This window comes from Triticum aestivum, chromosome 4A, assembly GCF_018294505.1.
Source record: "Triticum aestivum cultivar Chinese Spring chromosome 4A, IWGSC CS RefSeq v2.1, whole genome shotgun sequence".
Classification (NCBI taxonomy): Eukaryota; Viridiplantae; Streptophyta; class Magnoliopsida; order Poales; family Poaceae; genus Triticum; species Triticum aestivum.
The window spans coordinates 90628072-90639323 of NC_057803.1; the positions used below are offsets into that span (position 1 = coordinate 90628072).

The 11252-nt window shown below is 50.9% G+C and overlaps 1 protein-coding gene across 1 annotated transcript; it reads right to left on the reverse strand.

Moving 5' to 3' along the window:
- LOC123085343 (protein DENND6B) lies at positions 1–6133 on the reverse strand. The gene is made up of 3 exons (XM_044506969.1): positions 4335–6133; positions 4014–4206; positions 1–311 (listed from the first exon to the last, which is right to left on the reverse strand). The coding sequence occupies exons 1-3, from the start codon at positions 5846–5848 to the stop codon at positions 117–119; spliced, it is 1902 nt and encodes a 633-aa protein (XP_044362904.1). The 5' UTR covers positions 5849–6133; the 3' UTR covers positions 1–116.
- Positions 6134–11252: the final 5119 nt, after the last annotated feature.

Here is an 11252-nt window from a genome sequence, read left to right on the forward strand (position 1 = left end):
GATAAAAGTGAGTCAGACCCAGCAGGCCAGCACCCATGTATAAAAAAATCGTGTGAATTTTTTTACTCTTGTGTATAAAAGAATCGCAATATTAATATTACAAAGAAAAAGAACTGCTACAAACTTGTCTGGGAGACAACGTCCCCAAGTCCTGAGACCTTTTCTTGGCTGGCTTGAAGAAGCACGGCTCGTTTAGGGTTGGAAACCAGCAGCTGCTGCATGTCCTTTGGGAGGACACTGAATGCTGCTTGGAGATCTGCCTTCAGTTTCTGGCATGCTGCTATTGATTCAGCAGTACCTGTCCGAGAATTCTGGACGGCAGAAATTGGAAAATAAACATCAGGATATTTTCAACAAATTATTGAGGGCAGAATAGGTATGTTGACAAGCTATGTCCAAGATATTTCCTTTGGATCTCTATATGCTGAAACATTTTAACATGCAACTATTAAAATATATCACTAAACAATGGCAAGGCCCCTCTTGTTGTAATGAAGTATATCATGGGGGCTGTTACAGTAAATCGAAATTCTTGAGGTTAGGCTGTCAAAACTAATAATATAAGGTGGAAATCTTCAACCGTTCATGTCCATGCATTCCTCCAGTCTATCAAATACAGGAGAGAATGGTAGACTGGTATCAAACAGCCCTAATTACCAAAGGATATTATTGAAGTGTCACATCATTATTCAGCAAAAAGTTATACGCTTGTAAGGCCAACTCCAACGCTAGACCCCATTCTGTCCGGCCATGTCCGCTTTGGCCCAAACAGACAGAAGCGCCGGCCCAATGCACGACCCCATCCGCAAAATTTGTCCGTTGGCGTCCGGCTCGACCCATTTCCGGCGCAAACTTGTGCCCGGTTTGCGTCCAGACGAACGGTGAACGGGCGTCCACGCGCCCGCTCCTCGTCCGCCTCGGGCCCACCCGTCGACCGCCCACCTACGTCCCACCGCCCACATTTACGGCGCACGAGTGGGCGGGCCTACTTGCCAGCCACCCATCCACCCGGTCGTCTTTTTTAATGTGGAAGCCATGGACCGGCCAGTCCACAGACTTCCACTTCCAGAGCCGCGTGCCTCCTTGAGCCCCGACACGAGCAAACCCTAGCCCCCCGGCCGCCGCTCTTCCACCTCGCCGGCCGCAATGGTCTGGAAGTGGATCCCCGGCAGGGGGAAGCACGACAACGAGGCCGGGTCCTCCTCCGGCCGCCACAACCGCAGCCACTCCACCCCTCCTCCACCTCCTCCAGCATTCGCCATCTCCCCATCGGCGGCCCTGCCTCGGCAGCGGCCATACGTGAAGGCCGAGATCTGCCAGAGGTATTGGGAGACGGGCACGCCGTTGCCATGGAGCGACGTGCACCTCCCAAACAACTGGCACCTCTCGGCCTACCGCGTGCCCGTGCCTCCGATCCCATTGAGCGACCGCGCTCGCCGCGAGGAGATCTATCGCCGTCGCCCCCGCCTACCAGCCGACCTCGTCAACTACCGCAGGTACGCCGTCGATTCGCCACTCTGGGACACGTGGTTTTGGGATGAGCACGACCTGCGGCAGCAATCCTACTTTGTCGGTCGTGCTCAGAGCCCGCCACAGGCGTGCTCTCAGCCCGCCCCAGACACACGGGCGTGCGCGGGTTCGCAGCCTGACGCTCACGCCTTCCCCCTCGCTGCCCCCCCCCCCCCTCCGATGACTGCCAAGGAGGAGGCGAAGCTCATGAGGCGGGTGATGGAGGACTCCATCCGCACCCACGAGGCCCAATGGGAGGACCTCGGAGAGATGATGGCCCTCTCCGCGGCCGGCGATGTCGGCACCCCGGAGCTCGACGCCGTGGTCAAGGAGGAGGCCATGGAGGACATGCAGAAGGAGGTGCCGAAGGAGCCCGCGACATGAAACCCGGCCTTGGTCGGCCAGTCCTGCTCGTAGACGAAGACAGTGCCGTGCACGACGGAGTACATGTCCATGCCGCCTGTGTGGGTGGGCGCGGACACGTGGTCACCGTCGCCGCCACGGCTAGAGGTTGTGCGGGCGCCTCCGCAGGCGCCTCCCGCCTGGCAGGGGCCACCAGCCCACCTATGGACGCCACCGCCCTACATCGACCTCACGTGCGACAAGGACGACCACGACGGCAACTAAACGACGACGGCCGTGGCGGCGACGGCCCTTATCTAGTTTTTTTAGTGTCCTTTTAATTTTAAGTTTAGTTAAAATGTGTTGGACTGGACTTTGTGGACGTTTATGTATTATATTAATGTTTTTAAATTATTTGCAATGTCTATTTGGGTTAGATTTGGGTCAAATTTGCAAGTCCAAAAGCGGACAATATTTGGGATGCGGCGGCCAGTTGGGCGCACCGACGGCCAGACGACCGCTAGCGGACGTGCGTGTCTGTTTTGCCGACCAAAATGGACAAAATCCGGACAAAACGGACGTCCGTTGGGGGTTGCCATTTGGAGTTGGCCTAATGCTTTATTGTTTATTACATCAAAACCCAGTGCCGTTACTACCGATTACCGAAGGCGGTTATTCGCAGGTGAAGACAGAACGAAATCCCAGTGCAGTCATGTTATGCTAAACTTCATGACTTTAACATTTAACTCTATTCCATTGCCACTCGGTTTGATTTCTTGCAAGAAAAAATCAACAAAACCAGTCAGACAAAACATGTGGTTCGTTCAACTAAAACCGTATTCATATACCAGAATAGTTCATACTCAAAATGATCATTTCCTAGTTAATCTGTAGTTCAGCATAGACTGATTAATGTTTTCTGGTGCAACATTCCTGTAAGCTAATTAAATGGCAAACTCATAATAGAGTACAGATTGGTGTGCTATAAAGTAGGAACCTCATTGGATTTTATTGCAGGAAATTGCATGTATTGCATGAAGTATTAAGGGTGTATATTCAAGAAAAAAAAAGTATTAAGGGTGCATCTGATTAAATGCAAGAAAACCAGTCGTGTTCCTTTTAGTATATGTGGCAAGTCTCAGTGATCTGAATCATTTTTTAGGAGAGCTGCTGAGTATTACGACATTTAGCCCTATGCTACAGAAAAGTAAACTATGGAATCACTCAAATAATCATTATAACATATCATTACCGAACTTCCAAAGTTTAGTTCCTAAAGTTCAATGTATCATAAGAGGAAAGGATAATTCAGTCAAACCAAGGAAGTAGACATAAGTACAAGGCATAACATACATGTTAGGTTGCATCCTATCTACCAATAGGATATATGACCGCGAGTGTAATTCTTATTTTGATATGGATTTTGGTAGGATAAGGGTCCGGGGGACAAAGATCGAGGATGGGCACTCACCCTAATTTATCACTGCAGGGCCTAATCCCTACCGCGGCAGTGAGGTTCTGAGGCTATTAAGACTTACACTATTGATTCTTTGCTTTGATCGATCAAAAGATACATCAACTTGCTTGTATAGCACAGCCTTGACCAGTACTAGACTCCATGAGACCATGACTAAACAAACTGAAATTAGCTTAATTGGAGACCCATGCATTGACTAACCAACTCAAAATCTTCCTTAACTAAACAAACTCAAACTCTCTTTTCAATCTCTGTCGTGGTGACCTGGCAGGCTGCTAGTGTCCTCTACGGATAGACCTCTTCTTGCATAGAACTACTTAGAGATCTTATCATAACTTCCTAAAGTGTCATCTCCAAAATGGCTATCCTATTTCCCTTAACTTCCTTTATGTGCCCGTTGAACTGAGGCATTCATCCTGCTTTTCGTGCTGGCCTAAAGCTTATAGCAGGTGTAGGCAGTCCTTGTCAAAAGAAAAAAGCTTATGATTTAGATCGATCAGTCTTAGTTATGCACATATACTGAATTATCAATAATGTGAGTTGTTCATGAGCTTATCTTCTTAGTTTGTCCTAACAGAAAACGACTACTATTAAGGATTTCTTACTTAAATCTCCATAACTATTAACGATCTATTTATTTTTATAAGTGACAGTTAACTTAAGAAAGCATCAGAACAAATATTACCTCCATCTCTTTGAGAAGATACCGCTCAATAACATTAAAAGAATCAATCCTCTCCAACTCAGACATCTTTGACATTAACTTCTCAATATCAACATTCATGCGAGCTTGCCTCCATAACCTTATCTGATCTTGCTCTGCAGCAGAACGTCTTTGTCGGAACCAAGGCATGAAGTTAGGGCCTTCCAAGAATTTTCTGATAAAAATCATTGGTGAAGCAAAAATGGAAATGTTAGCTTGTGAATCCCTGTTTTGCGAAGTAATTCAAACTAAAAATTCATAAAATGTTTTGCCAAATAAATGTGGTTCTGGCTTACGGCTTACCTATATAAATCCAACCAATTGGACTTCATCCTTTTCGACAAAAATTTCCCTGGACCTCTAGAAGCCAAACCATTGACAAACTCATCTGCGTGAAATGGTGGAAGTAATGGTGGATCAACAAATGGAGAACTCCCTTCCAGTGGTGTTGTAGTTCTCAGATATGGCCCAAAAGGCGCAAGGAAGTTGGTCGTTAACTCCAAGAAATGCCGCCTCAATATCTCATTGTTGACGACTGACATGGACTCCTCAATTCTCGGAGACACACCGGCATCAATGAGTCTATTTAGAACAGAGGTGTCGGGCTTTGTAGTTGGCACATATGTGCTCCATAGCGCCTCTTTATGCTCTGTCATGAGGGAAAGAGGGCCTTCTCTTCTCAACTTGATTGAATTCAATAGACCAGTGGGCGAAAACTTATTGATTGCAAGTTTTTCAAGTTTGAACCTCACAGGTGTCCCATTGGATCCATTTGCTGATGTTGGTGATTGCCCACCTGCTGGGAGCACCCTAGTAGAATCTGGATTCGGGCTTCCCACGGACACCACATTTGGAACACTCTTAAGGCTCCTCAGGAAAAACAAGTTCGTCACCCCGAGCACCATCGGTGGGAACACCTCACCTTCTGCAAGTGCATTAAGGCGAGCGAAGTCCGGGTCATGAATAGTAAAGTACGGCCTGAAGTCCACACTATACAAGATTGGAGCAACAAGGCTAACAAGCCCAGCCACAGCCTCGGAGCACTGAGGTGGTGATGGCGCCACAACCAGTATGGGTTCACCAACAACCATGAGTTCCCAGAGAGTCCACAGGTGGAGGAGCAAGCCACGAAATGCAGCAAACAGATCAGCATCGTGGAAGAGCCCATACGGCACCGAGGGGTTCGCCGGCAACAGCGCAGGCGGCGGCCCAGGGTCGTCGGCCGCGGGCGGAAGGTGCACCCGCAGCGCGGCGCTGCCAATGGGGAGCTCCATGGGGCACCCTGGTGACGGTGCCGGCCAGGCGGCAACGTGCGACGCCACCATTGTCAGCGCGTTGTGGCCTATGTCGAAGCAGAGGGGGCCAAGGATCTGCAGCAGCAGGCGGAAGAGGGAAGAGTAGGGCGCGTGTGAGAGTATGACAACGGACTTCTGCTCGCCGCCGCGGGGGAGGCGCTCGTCCTGTCGCTGGCGGTTGAAGACGAAGCCGTAGAGGAAGCCGCGGCGGGAGCCCGCGGCGGAAGGGGATGGGTCCGGGAGACGGAAGGAGAAGAGCGAGTCGTGGACGGAGGAGCGGTGGCGCGGGAGGTGGTGGGACATGGAGTCCGGGAAGGAGGAGAAGGCGACGAGGCGGTCGAGGCCGCCGTGGGCGAGCGCGTCCGGCGGGAAGCAGGCCTCCACCAGCTGCCCGCGCTCCAGGTCGAAGCGGATGATGCAGAAGGCCCGCGCCCACCGCGCCAGCGCCGCGGGGTCGGGCGCCGCCGCCGCGCCCGCCTCGGCCGCGTCGCCCCGCAGCGAGACGGACGGGATCCGGTTCATCCCCGCGGCCGTCGGGGGCGCGATGATTCGGGAGACGTCAGTGGGGAATTGCAACCGCGCGGCCGAATCGGGAGGTTGTTGGACTTGGGAAGCGACGCCGCGGCGGGCGGCGGGCGGCGGCGCAGACAGCCGCCGACGAGCGGGGCGGGGTTGGGGGAAAGGTCGCGGGCGGATCGGACGGGGCCTGATCTCCGTCTGGGATCTGCCTGGCGGGCGGGGCTGTGGGTGAGTTCGGGTTGGCGTTCCTTTGCGGCGCAGACGTGCACTTCTGTTTTGTGTTTGTTGCTTGCCAGTTCGCCGCCGTTTACGGGTAGTAATCGGTTGCACGGTTCCACTCGGTTCATCGGTTGGTACCTTGCCGGACTCGATTTAGTTTTCCTTTGGTTTTCCTTGCAGTCCGTTTCTTTTTTTCTTTGACATGGACTCCAATGCAGTTCATCAAAGGAACGACATCAAATATGTAGAGCAACTTTTGTTCGTTTTTTGTTTGTTTGAATCGGCACACAAAAAAGTGGAACTTGAGTTCGATCACGCCATCGCGGCCCCGTGGTCAGGCCAGCACACAAGCCGACATACAAAAAAGGAAGTCACTCGCGGCCACGAGATCACTCGTCGGTGAACTTGAGCATGTTGGCCTGCAACTTCTAGAACCACGGCCTCTTCCTTGGCGACACGGTATTGAGATCCACCTTCATGATCTCCACCCCGGTCATCATGCTCGCTGAGGGAGTCCTGGATTAGGGGGTGTCCGGATGGCCGGACTATACCTTCAGCCGGATTCCTGGACTATAAAGATACAAGATTGAAGACTTCGTCCCGTGTCCGGAAGGGACTTTTCTTGGCATGGAAGGCAAGCTTGGCGATACGGATATGTAAATCTCCTACCATTGTAACCGACTTTGTGTAACCCTAACCCTCTCCGGTGTCTATATAAACCGGAGGGTTTTAGTCCGTAGGACAACATATAGAACAACAATCATACCATAGGCTAGCTTTTAGGGTTTAGCCTCTCCGATCTCGTGGTAGATCTACTCTTGTACTACCCATATCATCAATATTAATCAAGCAGGACGTAGGGTTTTACCTCCATCAAGAGGGCTCGAACCTGGGTAAAACTTCGTGTCCCTTGCCTTCTGTTACCATCCGGCCTAGACGCACAGTTCGGGACCCCCTACCCGAGATCCGCCGGTTTTGGCACCAACATTGGTGCTTTTATTGAGAGTTCCTTTGTGTCGTCGCCATCAGGAAGGATGTCTCGCCCCGTTTTTAAAGACGGCACCATTGCTAAGGGAGCTTTGGCTGTCGGCCAAACCCTCCGGCTAGGTGGTTTTCTTATGACCGCCTGTTCGACTTCTGCGCCGACGATGACCTCTCGAGCCATCGAAAACAATCTTCATGTCAGCTCGGAACTCGCCGAGCAGTTAGATCCAATAGAGCTCTCCTCCATAAACGAGCTCTTGGATCGCATCCCGCCCTGGGAGTCGCTACGGATTACGACCAGATTGGGCCTAAACCCGATTTGAAAGAGATTAACTCTCCCCAAGTCACCCATCACGTTGTCGTGGTAGAGGGACAGTGCGGCGACCCTTCATCTATCTTAAGGACTAGCTACGTCCGGATTCCCGATCCCTCCAAGCCGGATACCCGCGGAGGGGAGGATATCACTCAAGACCTGAACTTAGAGTCAGGCGACGGGCTGGATTCATTGGACAACATCCAGGAATCCAAATTTTCGAGTTCAGAAATTCCTCGGCCTCTGAGCCTCAGATTGGGTGAGGCTTCGGATTTAATTCCACCCACCCACCCGAACATAAGCGATCTATCCCAAATCAGGCAAGAGTCCGAAGAAATAGTACATCATTACTGGGTCAGATTCCTCCTGGTTAGGAACAGGATAAGAGACTGCCGCGAGGAAGACGCAATCTCAATCTTCTGCAATAATTGCACGGACAAGGGAATCCTCAACGCCATAAGTCGCCGTGATATTACACACTTCGCTGACTTGGCGTCCATTTTACGAAAGTACTGTGCAATGGAAAGCGCGTGGAAAACCGAAATAAAATTTTGGGACGATCCGGCCCTGAATACAAACCCAGTCCGAAATAAAAGGGTGCATCATCACCAGACACCCGGGTCAAACACCAAAAAGCAAAAACCCTCTACAGGGCATGGAACCGTACTAGAAGGATGGCTTAATGGACCCTGTAAAATTCACAGTACAAAGGACGCCACACCAACTCATAGCCTTAGAGCATGTTGGATACTCCGGCAGGTGGCCAAAATTGGCGAAGATCTCCTAATTCCGGAGGCCACAGAAAGCCACCCCAGAGACACCAATACGGTATTAACAGTCTTCGAGACTTTCGCATCAAATAATATGCGAAAAAGGACACTCCGCAGCCTTGCCGAAGTCTACTAAGTAGCAACAATAAACCCATGGAGTTACACGGCTATTACCTTTAACGCCAGTGATGAATCTAAATTCCGAACAGCCCGAGCACCAGCCGCATTGGTCCTCAATCCAATAGTGGACGGCTTTCGTCTTACCAAGGTACTCATGGACGGCGGCAGCGGATTGAACCTCATTTATGAGGAAACCCTTCAAAAAATGGAAATAGACTAGAACCGCATTGAGCGAAGCAGCACAACCTTTAAAGGAATAATCCCCAGTCGGAAAGCACGCTGTACAGGAAAAATCACACTAGATGTGGTGTTCGGCACGCAGATAATTACAGGTCCGAAGAGGTCACGTTCCATGTGGCTCCGTTCAGCAGCGGTTATCACGCTCTGCTAGGACGGGAAGCGTTTACAATCTTCTAAGCAATACCCCATTACGGGTACATGAAGCTCAAGATGCCCGGGCCTAACGGGATCATCACTCTCGCTAGTGATCCATACATAGCACTCCGCGCCGAAAACAAGACAGCCGCACTGGCCCTCGAGGCACTATCCGAAGCCCTAGCGGCCGAGGAACTGACTGCGCTGCGCTCCACGGTGAATAGGGACGATATGGTACTCGGCAAAAGATCCAAGTCCACCTCCTTTAAACCGGCGGACGAAATAGTCAAATTCCAGGTCCATCTAACGGACCCCAATAAAACAGCTTCCATCGGGGCACAGTTAAACCCTGATGTAGACGCCGCACTGCGAGAGTTCCTACGAGAGAACTGGGACATTTTCGCCTGGCACCCTTCAGACATGCCAGGAATCCCACGCAGGCTGGCCGAGCACAGCTTAAATATCCTAAAAGGATTCAAACCTCTCAAACAAGCTCTTCAGCGTTTTTCCGAAACTAAGAGACATGCCATGGGAGAGGAGCTAGCAAAGCTATTGGAGGCCGGATTCATCAGAGATATAAAACATCCGGACTGGCTAGCAAACCTGGTGATGGTACCAAAGGACAAATCCTGGCGTCTGTGCGTTGATTTTAAAGACCTTAACAAGGCTTGCCCAAAGGATCCCTTCCCCCTCCCCTGCATCGATCAAATTATCGACGCTACCGCAGGACACGATTCGTTGTGTTTCCTCGACGCATATTCCGGCTACCATCAAATCAAGATGGCAGAATCAGACCAAGCCGCAACAGCATTTATCACACCATACGACCCATTCTGCTTCAACATAATGCCCTTCGGGCTCAAAAACGCCGGCGCAACATATCAGCGCATGATTCAGACATGTCTGGCAAACCATATCGGCAAAACAGTGGAGGCATATGTAGATGATGTGGTCGTCAAAACAAGACATGTCGAATCTCTAGTAGACGACTTGAGGCTCACATTTGATAACCTCCGAACATACGACATCAAGCTCAACCCGGAAAAATGCATTTTCGGCGTTCCAGCCGGAAAGCTCTTGGGCTTCATTGTATCCGGTAGAGGAATTGAAGCAAATCCAGCCAAGATCTGAGCTCTGTCACAATTGGATATCTCAAAGGACCACAAACAAATACAAAAGTTAACCGGATGCGTGGCGGCTCTAAGCCGCTTTATCCCCCGCTTGGGAGAAAAGGCCCTACCCCTTTACCGCCTCCTTCGGCGCACCGAACACTTCGAATGGACGGATGCAGCCACGGCCGGACTCGACGAAATAAAAGTCATATTGGCAACAAACCCAGTCCTGGCCGCGCCAAACATTGGCGAACCAATGCTATTGTACATTGCAGCAACACATCAGGTTGTAAGCGCAGTGCTCGTCGTCGAACGAGAAACGGACGGACACAAATTCCCCCTTCAAAAGCCGGTCTATTATGTGTCCACTGTCCTCACTCCGTGCAAATCACGGTACCTGCATTATCAAAAGATTGCGTACGCGGTATTCATGGCATCCCGGAAGCTACGACACTACTTTCAAGAGTGTTCAATAACAATAGCCTCGGAAGTACCACTTAACGATATTATAAACAACCGTGACACAACGGGCCGGATTGCAAAATGGGCCATTGAGCTCCTCCCGTTCGACATAATTTATAAGCCATGGCGAGCCATCAAGTCGCAAGTTTTGGCCGACTTCGTCGCAGAATGGACGGGGGTCGAACTCCCTAAAGAGTACGACACATATTCAAATTGGATCATGCATTTCGACGGCTCCAAGATGTTGACCGGACTAGGGGTTGGCATCGTTTTGACGTCCCCCACAGGAGACACAGTTCAATACGTACTCCAGATTATGTACACAGACTCCAACAATGCAGCCGAATATGAGGCCCTTTTACATGGTCTCCGGATAGCAGTATCCATGGGCATTCAACGCCTAGAGGTGCGTGGGGACTCGAACCTCGCAATATCCCAAATAAATGGAGACTTCGATGCCAAGGATCCAAAAATGGCAGCTTACCGCAACGCCGTCCTAAAAATGTCAGCTCGGTTCGAAGGGCTTGAATTTCACCATATAGCCTGGGAAAATAATCAGGCGGCAGATGTCCTGGCACGCATCGGCGCAAAACGCGATGTAGTCCCCCCAACATCTTCTTGGAAAGGCTGTTCAAGCCATCCGTAGTATGGGAAGGGGAGCCGAACAATAACAGCCCGGACCCAACCGCACTGCCCGACACCGAACATTCTGACACAATCTGAGGCTCTGCCAATGAAATAACACCTTCAGCCCATGTAATAATGGCCATCATCGCCCCGTGGACAGAACCATTCCTCGCCTACCTTACTAGGCAGGAACTCCCCGAGGATCAAGATGAGGCATGCTGCATAGTGCGGCGATTCAAAGCCTACAAAGTCCACGAGGGAGAGCTTTATAAGAAAAGCACTACCGGAGTCCTTCAAAGGTGCATCTCCGAAGAGGAAGGGCAGAACCTCCTGGCTGAAATTCATGCCGGACTCAGCGGTCATCACGCTGCAGCTCGGTCCCTTGTAAGCAAGGCCTTCCGTACATGCTTTTATTGGCCGACGGC